The 22,652-nt window shown below is 38.7% G+C and overlaps 2 protein-coding genes across 8 annotated transcripts in view; both read left to right on the plus strand.

Moving 5' to 3' along the window:
• The window catches only part of NLGN1 (neuroligin 1), a 433,184-nt gene extending 427,536 nt beyond the window's left edge, over positions 1-5,648 (plus strand). For all 7 annotated transcript variants that reach the window (XM_032698022.1, XM_032698021.1, XM_032698020.1 and 4 more), the window contains one exon: positions 854-5,648. In XM_032698022.1, coding sequence (XP_032553913.1) covers positions 854-1,676 — 823 coding nt within the window. In that variant the 3' untranslated portion in view covers positions 1,677-5,648. The remainder of the gene's footprint in view (positions 1-853) is intronic.
• A 7,640-nt stretch (positions 5,649-13,288) lies between these two features.
• NAALADL2 (N-acetylated alpha-linked acidic dipeptidase like 2) overlaps positions 13,289-22,652 on the plus strand; it is a 470,164-nt gene continuing 460,800 nt past the window's right edge. Inside the window, 2 exon segments of the mRNA XM_032698178.1 lie at positions 13,289-13,377; positions 17,867-18,024. The gene's annotated coding sequence lies outside the window, so the exon portion shown is untranslated.

Here is a 22,652-nt window from a genome sequence, read left to right on the forward strand (position 1 = left end):
ATTGTAATGTCCTTCAGCTCACTTACATATTCTGGCAAAAAGAGGGAAAAATATCTTTGCGGACATTCTGCATGAAGAAATTTTTAAAAATACACAAATAAAGCTACGGGAACCCCAGAGAGGTGTACAACTAAGCATTTAACATATGTGTATAGTTAAATATAATTACATTAGTAACTGACTTTATCCCAACACTGATATTTTCATCCCATGAGACATAAAATTACGCAAATATTGCATCAAATATAATACATCTTATTTTAAGAGCACAGTTTGTCTTAAATTGATGTTTCTGACCATAAAATATGTGACTTTAAATTTGGAAAGTGTTGTCATTTTCATTAATTCTTCTTTCATTGGAAGTTCAAAACACTTTGTTACCTTTGAGCATTGTTATTTTTGACTTTGTGTTGCACTGAGTTGTGCTCTGCCATGATCTTTCCCCCCTGGAAGGCCACAGATGCTGCATATGAAAGGAAATGCTGAGCTGTACAAGCTTCATGTCGGTAAAAAAGAAAAACAAATCTTAATGTCCTCTCACACTCATCTCTCATCATTTGTCCACATCACCACACTGGCGGCAATCTGTCCTCAGCAGCACAAGATTTCAATGTGAGAGAGACAGCAACATTCTGGGGAACTAAGGGAGTCGCTGAAGTCTGAGTAAAAGAAGGGTTCATTTGCATAATGCTGTTTCTAATCAAGATTATTAAGGCCTCTAATTTTAGTGAATAGCACTCTGCTCTGTCCAAAGGCAGATTTAAACATTTAGTATAAAATCTTAATTATGTTAATTTTATAATTCCGTTTGAAATGCTTTGTAACATTGGAGATATCTCTTTTTTTTTTTTAGTGACCCAAATCAACCAGTGCCGCAAGATACAAAATTCATCCATACAAAACCAAATCGTTTTGAAGAAGTAGCATGGACCAGATATTCTCAGAAAGACCAACTCTATCTTCACATTGGATTAAAACCACGAGTTAAAGAACACTATAGGGCCAATAAAGTGAACCTTTGGTTGGAACTGGTACCTCATCTGCACAATCTTAACGACATTTCACAGTATACCTCTACCACAACTAAAGTGCCATCAACTGATAATACTTTCAGACCAACAAGGAAAAATTCTGTTTCAGTTACTTCAGCCTTTCCTACAGCCAAACAAGATGATCCCAAACAACAACCAAGCCCATTTTCAGTGGATCAAAGGGACTATTCCACAGAATTGAGCGTTACTATTGCGGTTGGCGCATCTTTGCTGTTCCTGAACATTTTGGCCTTTGCAGCGTTGTACTACAAAAAGGACAAGCGGAGACACGATGTCCACAGGAGATGTAGCCCACAGCGTACGACTACCAATGATCTTACCCATGCACAAGAAGAGGAGATAATGTCCCTCCAAATGAAGCACACTGACTTGGATCATGAATGTGAGTCCATCCATCCACATGAGGTGGTTCTTAGGACCGCCTGTCCCCCAGACTACACGCTAGCTATGAGAAGGTCTCCTGATGATATTCCCTTAATGACACCCAACACCATCACAATGATCCCCAACACTATACCAGGGATTCAACCCCTACACACATTCAACACATTCACCGGAGGACAGAACAACACTCTGCCTCATCCTCATCCCCACCCCCATTCACACTCAACAACCAGGGTATAGCCAGACAAGACGAAACAAACTTTATTTTTTGATGGATTACAGTAGGTAATATTACTGAAGATTACTTGGCTTTCAACCTACAAGACTCTTACTATTTAAATATGGAAGAATATTATGTGAATATACATATCAAGAACTTTTGGGGTTTTGGAAAAAATGAATTGTACATATATCAAATGAACTTACGAAACAAACAAAACAAAAGAAAACAAACAAACAAACAAAAAACAAAATGACCAACTGTTTGCAATTGCTTGAAGCAGTTGTCCTGAATGATACTTTTTCATTCACATTCAAGTATTAATTTTTTGAAGATTTAAGTTACATAATGGAATTAGGCATGTGCAACACAAACAGGAAAGAACTATGACTGAAAATTTTAAAAACCTATAAATATGCACAAGGGACACACTAATGGAATGTCAGATAATTTTCACCAATTTTTATTTGGACCTGTTTTCTTGTGTAGACCATATTTACATATTTGAATAAGTACACAAAGCACCAATGCTGTTAAGGCCTTAGAAAGGGGCTCATGCTGAAATCTGCCAGTCAAAGAAGTTTTACAGCCTGGCAGGTACAACATTATCACATAAGTGCTGTCAGTATAAAAGTTGTGGGAATAAAGGAAACTGGATATTTTTAGCACGATGTGCATGATAATTTATATGCTTGGTGGCTGTGCTGCTGATTAAGCCGTAATTAAAATTCTTCTCATCCCATTGGAGTTTTTAATAGAAGCTTTCTACATCAATTGGCACAACCTAAAGAAGTTTTTTTAAAGGGGCAAAAGTAATTACAGTAAAATATTTCATGGTAGCTTCAGAAAGAAAAGGAATTGCAACAGTTCTTAAAGGTATTTATGGCATTCTAAGTAAAAAGTGGTGGACCCTCACTGATATGAATCCCAGACAAAAAATGTGTATTATTAACATTTTTTTCCTTTCCACCTAAATAATTTCTAACTTTAAAATAACTACAACTTTAATGGAATCTCCTTTGAAGAAGGATTTATAATTTGCTGTGATTTAGTTATGATATATTCAGTTCAAATTGATAAGGAAAAGTGTGTCCAAAAATTTAATTGCCACAACATTTTGCTATATAAAAATGCCCCAATATTATAGCTCTGATTACACCTTTCAGTTTATTGTTTCAACTCATGTTGCATGTTACAAAGTTTACTTATAATACTTTAAAGTAATGTTCATTCCCTTTTTGCTATACATTAGCTTTTTCATTCCAATGAATTCTCTAGACCAGATGGCAAGAGTGTAGAAAAAGAGGGTATGTAAGAATGGGGAGAGAGCCAACAACTGGAAATTTAAAAATCTGAATACTACATATGTTTGTGTGATTTGAAGTGAATGTTCTAAAATCACAAGAAATTTTTCATTCCCCTGTTGCTTTCCAGTAATTCTATACCACGGTCCTTTCAAAATGTTTGTATATGTAATCAGATGTACATTTATATAAAAGAAATAATTGAGATGGACTTAAGAGCACATCCCTGATAAATACTTTCTCTCTTACCTGTACTATATTTCTATTAGACTAAAGTTATGTGATTTTTTTTTACATTTTTTCAAATTACTAGCAATTTTGATAGTTTGTAAGATAATGCGAAGAACTTTCTCTGACAAACTAACTGCAGTAACAGAAACATTTCTTTTCAGTTACTCTTTTTCAAGAATGAAAGCTTATTACACACAAAAATTGTATACTACTTGATGGAAAATTACTTTGTATTTCTTGGCCATATTACTGGTCATTGAGTGAAATAAAGATAATCTGGATAACGAATATTATTCCAATGTTAAGAGACCTGATCTTTGCTCATTAAAGAGCTAAAATGTTTATTGCTGTTTTGTCATTTTTTAATGAAGTAATGGTAACTGTCTCAAATAAAGAGTAATATCTTAAGACCAGTCTGGTTCTTGAAGACATGAAAATGCCTTCTACAACTAGTACAACTACATATTTATTGGCCAACCCCACCTACAACCATTTCTTACAGAAATATTGACATTGTGACTGTATGGTGTCATAATATCACGTAAAATCCCCTAGACTTCAGGAAGGAGTTAAAAATGCAATATCAACACCAAAAAAAAAGCCAAGGAAGAGGCCTAATTGAAATAAATCTGCAGTATTCCAGGATAGGAAAAAAAAAAAAATCACCTGGGTATTATTTGGGTGATTGAACTTTTATAAAAGATTGCTGGGTAGTTCAGAGCATGTTTGCTAGCATGGAGCACAGACATTAAAAATCGAGCTGAAATGAAAATAAAGTTCTGCAATTTCAGTTATTTTATTTACCTATTAAAAAAAGTAAAAGAAAAAAGAAAAAGAAAAAAAGAAATCCATGTACTTAATTAGTACTTGTTACAGTCCCCAGTTTTAAATTAAGGTCCTTTTGTAGAAGCATAAAAAAATAGTCTTCAAAATCCAGAGCGGTCTGTGTGCAATTTCTGCCTGATGTGGTTGTGCTTTTAGACTGTGACCTGCCAATGTAAACCAATAAAAAGAATTGTTTGCCATCTGATAATTATTGTTTAATAAGAAGATTGTATTTTGCTATGTTGATGAAACAAAACAAAAAAATACAAAAACATTGATGGCCATAAAACAAGATATTAATGAAATATGATTTTATGTGCTTTTCTTAACTTTCTCGAAACCAAAATAACTTTCTACTATAGTTTATTTGTGGCCATATATCTATATATCTCTCTATATACAGTATCTGGTAACTGTTTACTTTTATTAGTTACAAAATAAATGATTTAGGTAAACCAAGCATGACACTACACTTTATTTCTGTCAGCCAATAGTATTTAAAATGTGAAAGATGAAAGCAACATCACAAATTCTGTCACTCCTGTTTGGAGGAAAAATGTCCATTCCTGTGATGCAGATACTGTGAATGATATTTTAGTGGCTACTTTATAATGACATTACAGCAGCTGGCTTTCCAAAAGTAAGATGGTGTCCCACATTTTAATGCAACATTAAGAAAGATCAAGAGATGTTTTAACGCGGAAATGAAAATATAGGAAATGGTTTTGGAATCTCTTCATTATGCCTCATGGAATATAAGTTTGTTATTTTCAAAATATTTATCTGTTTGATTTGTTTTCCATGGTATCCTACAAAAAAGCAAAACTGAGTGTGATATTTAATTTCTTGTATCATCCTTGGACCAGATTTCCAATAAAATTAGGATATCAGTCAGTCTTTGGAAGTTCAGTAAAAATATAAAAAAGCCAACATTTATTGCTTTCACACTTTTGTAAATATGTTTGCAGACCTTTTTAAGAAAATGTATTCTACCATTTTGAGAAAAAAACAAACAATGGAATCATTGTCTCGTTTATCTATTAAAATTACAGGCAATATAATGTGCTGTGCTGACATTTCTAGGAGAAATAAAACCGATAAAAACACATTTCTCTCAATGGTATCTCAGTTGGTTATACCTGGTATTCTCCACACATAGAAGACTTGGAAGGCATGGATGAACTTCCTAAATATAATCTCCCATTGGAAAATGTAGTTATTTTTGTTATCTATACAAAACATGGATTCCTATGTCACAAGTCTTTTAATTATTGGATATTTGTGTTACTCAAACATCCTGAAAACTAGATGAATAGGGGTCTAACAAATAAACACATTACAGCTTTAAAGACACCACTGCACAGGAGGTGTTGGAATTTCTGTTGCCACCTTCACCAGGAGATAAAACAGCTGACTTCATAAGAAGCTGTCAAACATCATGGCATACCTTTGATGTTTGTAAGTTGCTGGTTTTTTCCTATGATGTTAGCTTAAAATATTGGCCTTTCCCCTCTCTTTTTTTTTCCTAGTAATGAACAGTTACAGATGGTCGCTTTTTAATGTAAGCAAACATTAGATAATTTAATTATTATTGTGCAAATGTGCTCCCAAATAAATTAGATTAATAGGAAATTCCCTGCAGAGGTTTTGTTATTTTTCATTCAAAGCTCTTGTCAAAATATCTATTGCAGCTATTCTACTTTCTCTTTTTTTCAGTCTGTAAGCTAAGGGACTTTCTCCAAATAACATTAAAAATCTCTTTTTCTATTTGAAATAATAACACTATAAGATTAAGATGTCCTCCTGAGGCCTCCAAATAAATATGAACAATTTGAAACATGGCGAACGGGCTTTCACTTGAAACATTCTGATGTGATTTCATTCTGGCACATAAAAAAACATTTATATGCAGACTAGAAACCAGTAGCATTTGATAAGGTGTTCAAGAGAACTACGGAGCAGAATCGATGAGTTCATCACCAGCCATGTGCAAAGTCCCTTTTCTCTTAGGTTCTGTTAATGCTTTTGTATAATTAATTCCTTATTTACAGGTTCAGTGAAATCTTAACTTCCTGAAATGGGAAGTGGTTACAACAAGGTAATGAACTTTATCTGGAGGAAAATGTTCAGGGAAAAAAAAACCTGTTGAGAGTCACCAAGGAGGTGTAGAGTTTTATATGCAACCTGGATTCGTTCCTTTTTGTTGATATTATAATTCTCAGTAATTCATACACATGGGAAACTGTCATTCCTGTAATAAGCTTTAGTTTCGAAAAGGAATTTAAGTATTGTATGTAAATTGTAGATTAAAGCCTATTCTGAGTTTTGTGTCCCTTGCCACCGGGATGGATGAACAACCTCATAGGAGCGCAACAAATTTGTACAAGTAATTTTTATACAGTTACCTGAAATTTATTTTGTTTTCATGTGAAGATAAAAGTACTGTCACAGCAGTAGAACCCGTGTAAGTATTTTTTTGTCACAGAAAATGCCTTCTTGTATAAATGTGCATCTTTGTCTCCACATGCATACCCACATGGACTACTCCAGCCAATAAAGGAGATTTCAAAAAATGTGACTAACCAGGGTATTTTACCTTTTTGCACCATTCAAAGGTGTGGAAGTAACACCTGTACATTCTTCATTCTCCACTGTTATTGACCAGATGCTCAACTGATGACATTTTTTTTAGCAGCAGCTAAATTAGTATTTATCGTAGGACCTTTGAAATCAATGAAGCCCTGAAAATTTACACCAGCTATTGATCTGCTTCCGGACCTTTAATGTTCATCATGGCCCATCTCACCATGAATATCTTCTCCTGCACATGAACACCCACTCGCAGAAATTATTACAAGTATAACTACCTGATTCATGACCACTATCAGGCATTAAAATGCGCTTTAAAAATAAGCTTACACTTATTTGTATGTAAGGTCAAAATCAGGAAAAAAAGAGTCTTCCATATAAAGAAAAAATCCATAGTAATTACGCTGATGCAAAGAATAGGTTTGTACCACAGTTTGTCACCTTAACATGCTGTAGTAAGTTTTATGCTAAAATCTTTATAAAAGGAACAGTTCTGTCTGATCCTCAAATCTATATGTTGACCTATATGTCAAAGACATAATGACACATTACAGCAGTTGGAAGCCTGCTCTGTTCTGCTTCATTCTGGAAAGGAAGAGACATGCAACTGGACCACATGTTGCTATAAATTCAGGACAGAAATAGCTGGATTTCCTCTGTCTTCTGAATTTCCCTCTCTCGATGTCAGCAATGCCAGGCATTTAGCATCTACGAGCTTAGCTTTATAATGATGCTATTAAAAAAAAAAAAGGTGGGAGTTCTTAAGTTTATAGGACTCTGCTGTTCATATCCAAGTTTTTTTGCTTTACAGCTGTAAGAGCCAATAACTTTTTTTCAAATGGAAGTTGGTAACACTGGCAACCAGAGGTGATAATACCAGAGCTCAATTAACAAGGGGTTCAAGAGAGACTGTATGAGCTGCTAACACTTTAACTGCATTACTAAAAATACAAAAAAGACAAATTTTTCATCTAGTGATTTTGTTCAGTTACTGAGGAAGTTAATGAGAATTTCGCTGTTGCCTTACAGAAAGAAGAATCAGTTCAGAAATCTGTATGAAATCCTGTGAGGTCCATATAAAAGTTAACCAGCTACGTCCATGGTTAACTAAGAGTCTTTGGATGTTTCCAGACCTCCCTGAGTCTTTTATCCATCCGTTTTTCTCTAAAGAGGAGTATGTACGTTCAGGTATTCATGCTCAGTGGCTGGACACGGATAGATTCTTCCCAAAAAGATACATCCCCATGACATTGTAAAATCAGGTAACTTATTTTTGAGCAGGTCTTGCAAGCTTGGTCTCAGCACGTGGCTTTGGGATGGAGCTTGACTGTATCTCATGGGTGTGAAGGACAGAAAAGGAAATCCAGGGACTGCAAAGCAGTCACGGGCCAGACCTGGTGCAATACACTTGCCTTTTCCCTGGGTAAAGGGAGGAGCAGGGTAGAACTTTCCAGCAGTTTGGGACGGTGAGATGTACAATGCACCTATTTCATCCACTAATTTCTAGAAACAGCTTCAGCAGTAATTATAATCAATTAAGACTAGATGAAAAGTTCTAAAAGTGATATACGATCCGTTTGACACCAAATGCATTTTCTGAAAAGCTCATCCAACATTTTAGTGATTGATGACAAATATATGGCTGTACAGTGGTGTTTTTTCTACTTTTCATAAGGTTACTGTTATGTAGTGGTGATATTTGGCTGAACAGATGAATAAATTTTGCTCTTATTTGCATATAGGTAAGTCCAGAGCAATTTCTTGAAAGTGGAAACATGGACCTTCACTACGGTAAATAATATCCAAACCCAATTACTCTTGGTCAAATAGTAGAGATTCCCTTGTTAAACCATGTGCTGATTTTTTTCTTTAACATTCATCAATTTGCCATAAATATATTTTTCTCTCCCCAGTTATTTACTGGAGTAAGTGTCCCTGCTCTTCATAGAAGATGAAGATAACAGGAACCATTGGTTTCTTCTCATGAATCATGACTTCAGTGTCCAAGATCAGAAAATGTCATAGAAGAGGAAAAATAAGCCAGAGTTTGGGGGGTGGGTTGGGTTGGTTTTTTTTTCTTTTTCTCTTTTTTTTTTTGTTTGTTTCCTATAGGCATATTTGCTATCTTGATTCTCTGAAGGCTGACCAGAACCCAGCAAAGGATACAATCTTAATTGCTGCAGCCAGGAACCTTGTTGGGAATTTTCCTCTTTCTTTGTCCAGGAGGAAAGGACAGGGTTAAGTTCATGAAAGGAGCTTTCTCCAAAAAAACACTCCCAACTGTAGCAACTGTAGCTCTGAGACCCATCAAGGAAGCATGAAAACACTTGCAGATTCTGCTGTGTTTGACAGAAGAAGGAACACGTGTTAAAATTAATAAAATATTGGTAATATTTGTATATCTGAGATTCTTATTTTTCAACAAGTAATCCTTTTTCAACAATACATTTTATCTTAAATCTCAAAGGGCTGCTTGGTTACTAGAATTTTGACTGTACTGTAAAACTGCATGTGAATTCCTGTTTGTCCATACTTGTCCTGGTTCCATTCTACAATTCAATTTAGGGATTTTATTTTAAAACTAGAAACTCTTTGTTTTTACTGAGTTGAATCAGTATGGACTATTGCTAGGTGCAGTTTGTTGTCTCTAATTCATCATTTACTCAAATATAATCCTTTCAGTTATGATTCTCTTTTTTTCTTACTTCCTTAGAGTTTTTTTGGGTTTTTTTTAACAGTTTCCGTAATAAGTGCAATTTTGTTCTTCATACCCTCTTGCTACTGTCTCACACAGGTGCAAATATTTGAAATAATTTAAATATCTGTTTTCTTCATTTTATCATTCTTCTTGTTCATTCTGATGGAAATTGTGCTTTAACTTGTTTTTCTTGTAGTTGCATATCCAGGGCTATTACTAATTTATGAAATCCCAGTGATAGGAACTCCTATTTGGATTGGGAATGGAAATCTAGTTACTCTAGTACCTCTAGCATCTGGTATGGCCCAGATCAGTTGCTTGTGGGTAGGTGCAAGAAACCCTTCAGTCAATGCAGACAGTCATGTGCCAGGAAGGTCACGGTCATAACTGAATTACCCTCACACACATCCTAGATGGTAACTTTTCCCTTTGATAGATGCCAGAGGTGCAACTTCACAGGCAAAAGCCAGCCTCGAGCCAAGGTAAACACGTGCCTCCAGAAACAAGCTGAGACTCGCGAACTCTGCTGCCTCCTAGATTCAAAAGCTTAAAAAACTAATAGTTTCCAGGTCATGGCCATGCTTCAGATAAGTGTTGATGTATTTTTCGTGGCTGTGCAGACATCAGACCATTTTTTTCTGAAGACGGTTTTGTTGTGGTGCCTGTGTGTGCCACAGCTGAGCTCCTCCTGACCCCCATGCAGGAAACAGCCAAATTTCTGTTGTCTCCACCTAGGAAAGATGAGCACCTCCCCCAGCAGAAGGGAATGAATTACAGATGGACAGCATCAACCTCAATTTTCTACTGGTTTATAATTTGAAACAGCCCTTTGATTCCCTTCTTAAGGAGCAGAAGGAGGGCTTGGTGGTTTGGGTATGATTGTGGGAGGTGTTTTTACTGTAGATTTGTGCTGGATGTTGAAGGCTATCAGACTGAAATTTTTCCTTCCTAAATTTAACCACCAGTGTTAGGTGCCTAATGTAAAGGAAGCTGAGTACTCTACCTGAAGTTAGTAAGAGAAGGAATTTTAGTACTGGATAAATCACAGTGTACTGGTATCTGGTTGTCCCTGTTGACTAAGAGAGAACCAAAAATAGGTGAAGAAATTTGATGCCCTTTCTGTCCTTCAGATACACTTAACTGTGAAAGCCTGACACAAACATTTATAGATATATTTCTATATACACACATGTATGTATGTTTATATATCCTATTGATAATTATTTTTTCCAATTGCAGAAAAATTGCATTTTTTCCAGATCAGAATGACAGCTTTTCATGCCCATTCTTTATCTTATTACCATAGTGCCTACGGCTGAGGGAATAAGAGCAGCAGTGACAAGAATTAAACAGGAAAGACTCTGAGGCAGCACAAAGCAATGAAAAAATCCTCACTTATGAAACTTCATAGTGTAGAAACTTTACAGTAGTAAGTATAGCTAAGATTGGAGGAGGCTGTATATGCCTTCTATAGCACAGAATGCATTTCAGAATGGATTCTGCCTTGAGATGGCTAAACGGGATGGAGATGTTCTTATTTCTTCCATCTCTCTAAATAGCTCCAGGATTAGATAGATGGATCCAAGACAGGTAAGGCACAGTGACGAGGTTTACAAGAATTGCTAGTTCCACAACATTTCACTCCGTGTTATATTACTTCATGAGGGGTAAGTTTCCTCAGGAGTGATTTAGCAAAGGGGAAATGCAAAACAGAGAAATGCTGTAGAGAAGAGAAAGCAGGGAAGAAGAGCTGGAGGAAAAACACCAGCCCAGAGGAGGGAATTTTGGAGACCAAATCACTACTGAGCAGCCTGGCACACCAGCAGAAACAGAGGTTTCTTGTAGCACTTGGTGAGACTGCTGTGTTTTGCCAGTTTGAGCATCTTTGATCAAATGGGCTGATTCTTCTCAGAAGTTAGTGTGGATTTAGACGTGTTTAACACACAGTAGCTGTACTTAACAAAAAAGACTACTAGCTGCCTGTTCTGGTGCTGAGGAGTCCTTTTTTTAATGCAGTCAGACATTCTGCTTTCTCCATAGTTTTGAGTGTGTTTGCAGGCTTCAAACCTTTGTTTAAGGACTACAAGAGATGATAGGAACCACAAGAGTTCACATGTGAAAGGGATGAGAGTCGTATTTTCAAAAACTGCCCAAAAGCACAAGGAGTTTTATTAGCTGTAACAGCATAATAAATTATTTCTGTCAGCCTAGCAGCCTCTAGTTACACTGTCACACTGAGTGGCACTACTTAAACCTGCGCTGAGCATGATGTACAATAGATGCGTTGATGTCAAGCACTTTAAGAAGGGTTTACGTGAGTATTTTTAGACTTCCGTGTGGTCTCTGACATCTATTTGACAAGCACTTAAGACCACAAGATTTATAAAAACATGCTTTAGAGCAATACTACCTATAAATCATTGTAAACTGACTTTACTGGAGACAGAACCGGTTGTCCTATAAATCATCGGTTTTATTAAGAGAACTATGCAAAATATGATCACTTATGTCTTGGAGAGGAGCAACGTGAGAGCCTTGGCTGTATTTGTTCAACCTTCTCAACCTCAAGCTGTGTGTTGCAATCAGATTAACTGAAAAACTAAAAACAAACAGAACAAAATAGATAAAACTGATAGCAATATTTGCCACATGCTGAGGTCAAAGAGGTGTAAATACTGACAGATATTGATGGCTTCATCACTTATGAAACTACTAAACATTATCCATTTAGAGGAGAGATCAACAGGAAAAGCATCAGCTAATGGGGACCACCTGTGGTGTAATCACCACCAAGTGCATGTCCAGCCTGTTGATCTATAAGGCTTCTGTAAAACTGCTTTTTCAGATTAGAGGTCAGAGCTAGAAAATTACGAATTTCAGAGAACAGCTGTGAGCATTCACTGAAGTCATTGACTCTAAAGATCTTCAAGGAACCCTAATTTATATGAAGAAGTTGCCATCTAGTTAACCTAGATACCAGGCACAGCAGATTTTGTTTTACAGTAGAGGTGTTTGGACTAAGGTGTGAATACATATGGTTCACATCTGATCAGCAGAAAATAACCCTTTTTGATATTGTGACCATTACCTATATGTCCCCACCTTCAGTCCTGCATGATATGTGGCATTTTCTGAGGAGGAGAGATAAGGAGCTAGTGCAGAATGCTTACCTGCATGCTAGCTTTGTTTGACTTTCACAAAGTTAATGAGGAGCACTTCTGGCAAATGGGAGATGTCTTGTCTTTCATCCTTGTCAAGAGGAATTTCCCTGCTGGCATTCAGACAGTTTCTGCAATTAGATTTGCATTAACATCTACTCTCTTTTCTATGTTCATTCTTATAGGTAGGTAAAACAAGAAATCTTGATTATTCTTGTTCAGCTTTTGAGTTTAAAAATCTTTTTGCCTGGCTGACATTAGGGACACACAACCCTAGGGTGTCACGAGGCTGTTGCACATTTACAGTCTAAGTTGGTCACTGGAATACAACAGCACTGTACAAGCATCATGATGGTGTAAAACAATCTTTCAGCTTTAGACCACAAACACTGCAGTTTCTATTGCTCCTCAGTCCGTCTTGGCATTGCCAAAGTCTCACTGGAAAATCCAGATAGGTTGTCAAAAGGCAGCACTGGCACTGGAAAGCATCTCATTGTGCAGGCTGGTCAGGATAAGTGGTCCCAGCCTTCCACATGGAATTTACAGTCATCAGACTGAAATGCAGCAGAAGGGAGCAACCAAAGAGCTTATTTCAGGTTTTTATCACTATCATGATGGTATTGGATCTAGGTCCATGGTCTGCCGTGCTAAACAGCAAATTAAATCTTGGAAAAAATCTTAAATAAAAACAAGCAAACATTTTCTGAGTTTAAAATTTTAATCTCAACTGTTGGCTTGCTGATGACGTTAACTCACAGATGTTACCTCACAGCAGACCTGTTGCAATTTTGCTGCACACTAGGTGACAGTGGCCAGAGTATTCAGCTGTTTGTTTCCAGACTAGAGCACATCTGCAACTACTTCTTCAGCCTCATAATTTCTGTGGTCTGTGATCTGTCCATAAACCTTCAGGTAGGTGCTGAGCTTATTTTTTCATGAATGTTCATCCTGGGTCTGTGCTGCTATAGTCAGAGTCTGGTCGTGGGTAGAAAAAACTGATAAACTTGGAATTTGCAGACTGCAAACCTTTGACACCCCATATATCCAGCTACATAGGATAGGCTGCATTCTTCCCATAATGTGAAACTGCTTTTAAGATGGGATCCACAATAGATAGTTGCATAGAAGAAAGAAAAATCTCATTAAAAATCAAAGAGAAAGAAGTGTTATAATAATAATTTTACTGGTCATTTATATCTCAGTTTAAAAGAAATAAAAATCAATTTTCCTATTTTCTTTGGTCAAATTTAGTAATGCTTTTTCGTAATATATAGAAAAATAGCCTATATTTTGCAAAATTATTGAGAAATTATATTGCAGCTGTTATTCTGAATGAACTTGTTTTATTTCATATGTCTTCAACAACAAAAAGGAAAGATTAGTAATCAATCATCTTGATCTGTAATCTCCACTGAGCATTTACCCCACGTGAGCCCGAGATGCCTACCCACAAGATACATCCTTCAACATCTCCAAGCTCATTCAGCTGCAACATGAGCAAGTAGCAGCCTCAGAGCTGCTCTGAGTTAAACTGGCAGCGAGGCATCATGTTCCAAGAGCTGGAGTCTGCACTGTGAATGTGCCTCTGAACTGGGCAAGAGGAGCAAGGGGACTGTGGTACTGGACCTTTTTCATCTCCACTCAGTGATCTGTGGCAGATGAGGAACAGAAAGACACAGACCCATTTTGTTACTACCAGCAACGCTACTCTGGCTCCTTTACACACAGTCCCTCTCACTTGTTGTGCCCCATTAGACAAGAGTTAAACCCAGCAATTAAAAATACTAACATTTAATTTTAGAAAGTGGAGGCAGGCTGGAATCATCCAGAGCAGACAGCAGGGTCAACAGCAGGCAGGGTCTGTAAATTGACTCTGTCTGGCGTGAGCAAACTTAGGTAACTGCTGATTAGGCAGGTCTTGTGATGTGCCTTTTGTGAAAACAAATTCAAGCTGCTACCTTCCATTCACAGCACAGCTGATGATGGGTTGTTACTCAAAGGTCTGGGAAAGCAGCTCTCAGATCCCCAGCTTGTCAGAAAAACCAGCAGGAGGGGGCAGGAATAATGAAAACAAATGTACCCTGAGAACTGGACGGGTACCACTGGAGCAGGAGTCAACAGTGTGATGTGCCCCGGAACGTATGGCAGGAAACTGTGTAAAGTCAAAGCTGACCCAGGACACCAAAAGAGCTTCTGTGTATTCATTACTTGCTGTGCTTGGGTCCTGACAGGGCAAACAGTATCAGTTATGCTTTTCTTCCCCTGTGCAGGGTGGCACAGCTTTAAGATGCCTCCTATCCTTGGAGGAAGAGACTGCAAAATTGCACTGACAGGTACAGCTGGTTGGAAGGGGAAGGAAGAGCAGCTGTTGTAGTGATGGCTGTGCTGGGGGAGGTGGCAGTGCATTGACAAGTGTCATCAGCAGCTGGAGCAGAGCTGAGCAGCAGCACAGATTGATGGTAGTGGGAGTTCAAGCTATTCCTGTAACCCCTAATGACCACAAAACATTTGCTTTTTTTTTTCAGTATGAAGAAAATTTTCAGACAGCGCTTAATGATTCACTTCCCTTACAAATGAATAGCAGAAAACATCCTTTAATCAACAAAACCCTCTCATTGCTGTTGATAACAGTTTTTTTCACAGGTGTTTAAAAAAAAAAAAAAAGTCCATTTTCAGCTGTCGCATATGCACAATTCTCAAAATAGCTGAGAATTTGAAAGCTATTTTCGGATTTTTAGGTTTTAAAGAACTTTCTGACTGGGAGTGTGAGACCACACTCACAAGCACTAGGAATAATTCTTATTGTTGTTATTTAATTCCTGGTAGTAGGTACTAATCTTATTAAAAAGAAAAAAAAGAAAACAAAAAAACCCAAGAACTGTAGGAAACTACTATATTTATTACCTGACCTACTCTGCAAAAGGCAGCTGCTGTAATTTCACATGCAGCTCCAGCAGCAGCTGTTTATCTAATGAGCTTTGGAAGACCAGCTCTTCCAGCCCGACAGCTCTGAGAAATACAGAGGCATGGCAAAAAGTGGCATTGATGTTTCAATAAGTGACATTCTTTCCTTTGAGTCAGCATGAACAAAATGTGTTGGAATAACGTTGAAGGCGCTGGGAGTCTCCACCTTCATATAAGGCTTAAAGCCAGCACCCATCTTCTTCCCAATAAGAGACTCTCCAGGGCACGAATGAGAAATAAGTGTATGTGGTCATAGACTTCAAAGAGTCTATGAAAGACAGAGACATTTTGGGGAAGGAGAGAGTAATTTTGGTTCTTTGCAGTACCTGTGAGTTGAATAAATGCTATTGGATAGTTCTGCATTGCATACCTCTAAACAGAGTATTTGAGATCCCTTAAATATGAGTCCTGTCATAGCACTGGACCTTCATTCAGAAGTTCTCTGCAAGTCCATATGATGCTGCTGCTCCAACACAGTGCGGTGTAAGGCTCATATCCTTACAGCATTGTGCCAGAAAGTCCTGCTGCTGTCACCTTTGTGGTTAAGCCTCTAGCTTAACTAGTTAAGTTCTCACAGCAGAGTTAAAAATAAAATGACCTCTTTCTTTCTCTTGCTGCTGTCACGATTGTCATTCCCCACCAGATGCCCTAACTTCCCACTGCACCCCGCTGGCTCTGCTGCCCCTGTTGTCTCAGTCCAAAGAGTTTCTGAACAAGAGAGATGCTTTTATGGAGCCTGGCAAAGCTTCAGAAGGGAAAAGGAAAAATCAATACCGCTTCAAAGCAAAGTCTTTGCTTCAGTGAATATGACATTTGCCCTTTCCTCACTAGTGGGAAAAACAACAAGGACACTTACACCGGCAATGGAAATAGAATGAACAACAACAGAGAGACCTTCCAGGTTTGACTTGTAAAGGGGAATAACTTTATAGTCATTGTCCCTATTTGGTGACATCAAAAGCAGGTGTAGGGTGTTAGGCAGTGCAGCCTGGGAATGAAGTGGAAAGTAACACAAAGTCAAAGAGAAGAGAAGGAATTTGGAACAAGAGACAATGGACTCTGCCGAAGAAACGGGGAAGGAAAGACACGACACAAAGGTCAGGTCCATTGTGGCACAATCAAATCAGCTATGAAATGTCACCTGAAAAGGTGGGCCATAACAGTAAAAGGACCTTCCAGTAAGTTTTACACCATTTTGACAGCTTTGCAGTGACTGAAAATGGTGACAGAACCTCACATTTTGCTAATGAACAGCTTTTCGGTAGGGTTGAGCAGGTCAGAAATTTTCTAACAGAAACTGAAAATGCCAATTAAGGATATTAATGTTTCTGCAAAACCAAAAGAACTTTGACAGACTCTCACTGCTGATTTTGGAGATTTACAAAAATTTAAACTAAATGTAAACCTTACAAGTTTGCTTCAATCATTTTACACACTCAATTTTTCATTAATTTAATTGTTTCCAACTACTTTCATTTCAAAACTATATGCTTTTTCTAAGTTCTTAATTTCATTCTGTTTTGACTATGCAACTTTTTAGCTAGTTTTCCAAGTTGTTTTGTTTTGATGTTTCTATTTCTGTGCCATTCTTCATATGTAATTTTGTGGACCTCTTTCTTTTGGAATACCATGCATTGTTTCAGTGGACTTTGTGTAATTGTTTGAAAATAGTCTTCCGTAAAGCAAGTATTTTCCTTATGTGAAGCTGTGCCTTCAGCTGCAGCTGCCACTGGCTTTGTTGTAGTTTCTGGCCTGTGCAATGGATAATTTACAGCATCTACCTTTCCCTGCTGGGAGGGATCCTGGGTCAGCTACTGTTGTTGCTGTCATGTAACAGAGCTTCATCCTGGGTGAATCAAACAGCAGGGTTTCTGAGGAGCACACAGGCAGTGGAGCAGGACAGTCATGTACTCATACTCTGACCCCTGTACTTGTGCTGGGTGAGAGTTCTGCAGCTGCAAGAATCAATAAAAATGTATCGATTTCTCCACACCGTCATAAAGCTTGTCTGCTCTAATCTCCAGTTTGCAAGCTGAAAAAGGAGACTGTAAAACTGAAATTATCTTACACTTTTCCTCCTTTTTCTTCCCCCTCTCCGTGCTTGCACAGGAGACCAAGATCTGTTTCTGACAGAGCCACCTGGCCAGGAAGGGGTAGCCCCCCGTGCTGTATCAGGGCAGCCTACTCTGTTAACACTCAGGTTGTGAGAATAGCTGGTTCTGAAGCTTTTTAAGTAAGGAGAAGTGCAGGGTGGGATTTCCCAAAAGGCAGAAGTTAAATGTTTTCGCTGGGCTTAACTCATCCCTCTCCATGCAAGCAACATCAGTCAAGGAAATGCTTGTGACTGAAGAGCTCAGTGCACCTCTGGATATTCCAGATTCATATAAAGTTGCTTTTTTGGAATAATTTCAGCTATGCTTGATGTTTTCTGTTCTAGGCAGAAGATAGGTAGCCCCTACTCATCTGAAGAACATGGCAATGTCCTCCCTTGGTAAAATACGTCTCAGTGTTAAAAATGAAGCAGGTGAAGGGTGAAGCAGTATTTTCAATAATATTTAATTTCACAGAAACTGTCACCCAAAGCCATACCTGTCAAAAGGTGAGTGGGCTGGTCTCTATTTCTGGTACTCACAGAGATGGATGCAGCTGTTTGTCAGTTGTAGAGCCAGTCTTGGTTAAATCCCAAAGTCCTGATACAACACATGGAATGCAGTCATAGAACTATTTATTATATGTTTGGTTTTGTTTTTTTTTCAATGAGATCAACTCAAACTCCCTTTTGGATGTTCCTCTTTGTGGCATGAGCACAGCTGAGTATGGTAATTGGAGAAATTGTTGCACATTGATCATTAACCTTCTGCACACATGCATTATTGGACAATATTTCAGTATTTAAAATACTAATAGTGTTGAGTATACTAACACTGCTTTGTGAGGTATGAAAAGGTTGGGGAAAAGGGCTGATTTTCATACTGGTGGTAATGGCTTCCCATGAGAACCCGTCCTGTAACATTATTGGGGTTTGCAGGTGCAAGGCCATGGAAACAATAAACAAAGAAGTGAGAACAACAATGGGAACACGGTGCCTCTGCAGCTGGTGTGAAAGATTCCAGAGCTGTTCGATCTTACTGCTAAGGCTGAGGCTCGGGGGCACCTGAGGCACAGCACAACAGGCCAAATTCAGCTTTAGCATAAGCAGATGTGATGTTGTAGTGCTCCGTGTCTCATCTTGGCTTCATGGTCTTGCAATAAGGCATAAGAACACAGCCTTTTCCTCAAAATATACATTTGAGCCAATCTACACTTTGGGTTTCATTCTAGAATGGTGTTTATTCAAAGAATATAATACTTCCTAAATAAGCAAACAAAAACTCACATCTCTCCCCTCCCTGCCACATGGAATTCAGGATACCATAGCCCACGGACCGCAAAGTGAGTCATGCTGACGTACAGAAATACCACCCAATCAAGCTGGTAAAACAACCCAGATTTGAGAGATTGAGGTCTCTAAATTAAGAGTGCTCTGCTGCTCACCCCCAGGCTGTTAAAGCTCATGACTGTCTGCTCCAGCACCACAGTTGCTATGGCAATTCATATAGACAAAACGAGAAACCTGTCAGTAACCAGGTAAAACACTAGGACTTAAATTATCCTCAGAAATTAACAGAAAGCTGATATAGATGCCAAAGAATCAATCCACTGTATTTTCTGTGTCCAATACCACTTCACAGGCAGGCAGCTGCATTCTGTATAAACTGCACATTCCCAATCCCTTTGAATACTCCCACCACACAGAGCACATTTGCAGCAACTCTGACTTGGGGAAAACAATAATAAAAAACTCTTGTAAAGAAACTAGGAACAGACAAAAAAAGTCTAAGCAGACCCAGACAATGCTTACTTGGATGCTATTCTAAAAAAAGTCAGATGGTGTCTTATTAGAAGATAGATATTTTTTCAGATTCTTTGGCATAATGCTAAAACAGAGCCTGAGCAGCTGCAAATGACAATCTTTAACAGAAGAGAAACAGGCACATGGCTGCGACAGGATCTGTTGCATTTTAGAAGTGGCAGGCTGGACCTTGTTTCCATTTAATTAGTGAATATATCTTGTTCATGCTCCTAGTACTATAGCACCTTAAATCGCATTATAATACGCTTCTCAGTAGAAAAGGAATTGAAAAAAACAACAGAATTGTCAGCAGCTACTTTTATACAATTTCATAATCTCAGTTTTGCCATCTCCAGTAATGAATTCAGTGATACAAGTAAGGGATTTATCAAATGGAGACCACAGATTTATCACACTGAAACTTTCTTATGTCACTTGCAAACACTGTTATAAAGTGCAAAATATCACCCCAAATAACAGCTAAACCATGTATCTGAATGTGCAAATGCCCCCAAATGGGTGGCAGACAGGTACTTCCTTCCCTGCCCCACCAGGCAGAGCTTCTAGACGGGCCGAATCAGAAACACTGTGACTCCTACAAGGCTGTGGCATGAGAGATCTCACTTTATGGGGCACCACCAAGGTAGAAACAGTCGCCCACAGCAAAGCTCTGAGCATGGAAATCTGCCAGCTGTCACTGACTGTCATAACAGGAATCACAGAATCATTCAGGTTGGACAAGACCTTTAAGATCATCAAGTCCAGCTATTCCCCCAGCACTGCCAAGCCCACCACTAAACTGTGTGTCCAACTGCTGCATTTCCACGTTTTTTCAATCCCTCCAGGGACTCACCTGGATGGTACCAAGAATTTGACAGAGCCAGAATTACATTTAATGTTGCTGAGCATCATTGCAAGGAAGAAGGGACAGTGTCTCCTCTTAGGTACAGCTCCTCCTTGCAAAGCACAGCTCAGCCCTGCAACATTTAATTCCTTGCCCTGCCTGGACATCCTCCTTCTTGGAGAGCTGCAGACGTGCCAAGTAAATCAAAGGTATAAGAATTTATGAAACCCAAAGCAGCACTGGATTTTGGAATGACAACATGATTGTATATGGGCTCTAATAAAAGGCAAAGGTTCCCTGAAGCCTCAGGCTATGAAGTGGAGTAGAGCAATGTGATTAAGAGAGAGTTAAGATGTAAAACTTTGAAGAAAAAGGCATTCTGTTAGTGACATGTTAATAGATCCCAGGAAAGATTTGTTAATGGACTAAAAATTGAGAAACTCTTTGAAGGCAGCACTAAGTAAAAAGTAAACCACTATTTCTCTATGGATGAGGTTCACTTGGAACCTGGAGAAAGCAGGAGCGCTAGGTACACCCAGGGCTTCCTGGCTGGGGCTTGGAGGCTGGGACACAGGGACACAGGGACACAGGGACACAGGTCTGGTCCCAACACGCTCCCAGCCCTGGTGCTGTACCACAGCTCTGCACAGCCACACCTGGTTTTAGATCTTTCTTCCCTTCCCACCGAGCACATGAATGAATAAAACTTTATGATTTGAGACTATGAAGGTGGCTGGGGATGTGGTGATTTCCCGAAGAGCTAAATAATGACTAATTTTCAATTAAAAGACACTGTAGTGGGGCAACAGCTAAAAATAAAACGCGATCTCATCAAAGTCTAAACCTTGTAAGGACACTGAGCCCAGTAAAAATCTTCCTCTGGCTGGTATGAGAAACTAAAATTTACACTGATAGCAACCCAAAAGCAATAATAATAAGGGGGGGGAAAGGAGCAGTAAAATGTTTGTCTTGGCCTGATCTTTTTTCTGTGATCTCCTTTCAAAGTTGACATATTGAAAGCAACAAAAGTGACAATATTTTGGAGCACATGCACTTCTGAAAGGCAGAAAGCACCAGAACAAGTAATGCTGTCTCCTCTCGATCCTGAAAGCCTGATTTATTCTTGCTGCATTATTATAAAAGGTATATATTTTGTGACATGCTGAAAGCACTAAGGGACCTTGGCCCATCTTATATATTTGGCTCAACTGCATGTTTTAATTGGATGCTTCTGCATTTCCACAATGATAAGCAAAAAACAGCAAAGGCAGATAAATCAAGCACCTTTTGCCAAATCAGTTCATAATCTCCCCTCTGGGTGGTCAGTTTTGCATTAGCTATCAAACATTTTTAAAACCAACTGTTACCCCATGGCACTGAATTCCATGAATAAAATTTCTGTGATGACGTTCATAGCTAAGAAATTAAAACCTCCCGGTCAATTTTTAGCTTCCCTATTCACAATCCTAACTAGAGGCAATTTCTTTTCTTCATGGCCTTGTTCAGATGCACCACAGATTCTCGGATTTCTTCACATAAACTTTAACCTGCGTTTCATAGGCAATGGGAAAGTGGCATCAGGAACTTTGGATATGGCTTCAGAGAGGACTGGATGTTACTGGGGTAATTGCACAGCTACTATTTTACTGTTGAGCACAAGCCTTTTCTTCAAAAGAGGCAATCCTATGTGTTTGGGGAAGTTGAGCAGTGATAATGGTAACAAGAATTAGTAAAACAGGTGCCTAAACCCTGTTCTTTTTTTTTTTTTTTTTCAATCTTGGGATCCAGCACCATGCTAAGGAATATGGCACCCACTGATGCTTTAGTCATCCCTCGTGTGCTCAACTCCTGGGTCAGTCTCAGTGATGGGGATCCTCTCCTGGCCAAGTGTTTTCCATTGGGAAGCCCCAAACCAGGCTGAGCCCAGGTGATGCAGGCTCTTGTAAGGTAACAGCAGCCAGGAGTTTTGCATTTGGGAGCTCAGCAAGGTGCTCATGAACTGTATATAAATGTCAAAGGGGAAAGGGTTTGGTTTAGTCCCATGAGCATCAGTGAGCGCAGCTGGGACATACCAGCACTCCCAGGAGTCTCTGTTGGAAAGAAACTTCCAGAAAAAGAGAGCAAAAGCAGAGATGTGGAGTGAGAAGGGGAGAGGTGGGCAGATGGTAGAGGTTGCAGCTCTGGGGCCCTGACGTACAGCTGCAAAGCAGGTTTGGAGGGAAGGCTGAGAAGAGTGAGACACCCAGAATACCTTCAGTTCAGGAAGAGGATCCCTCCCCAGAGTGCAAGTAGGTGTTTGAGTATCTTAAAAGGGATGAGAGGAAGCACTTTTATGGTTCTTTTACAGATAGTCCTGAATGCAGTACCCTGAACAGCTGTGTTTTGAGGTGGGGGTAGACCAGGGCAATTAATAGCCAATATCTGCTCACCATGCTCTTCATGTAGCAACTTAATATGACAAGTCCAAAGAAAGCATTCAATACTGGGGGGA

Source organism: Chiroxiphia lanceolata, chromosome 10 (genome assembly GCF_009829145.1).
Source record: "Chiroxiphia lanceolata isolate bChiLan1 chromosome 10, bChiLan1.pri, whole genome shotgun sequence".
Classification (NCBI taxonomy): domain Eukaryota; kingdom Metazoa; phylum Chordata; class Aves; order Passeriformes; family Pipridae; genus Chiroxiphia; species Chiroxiphia lanceolata.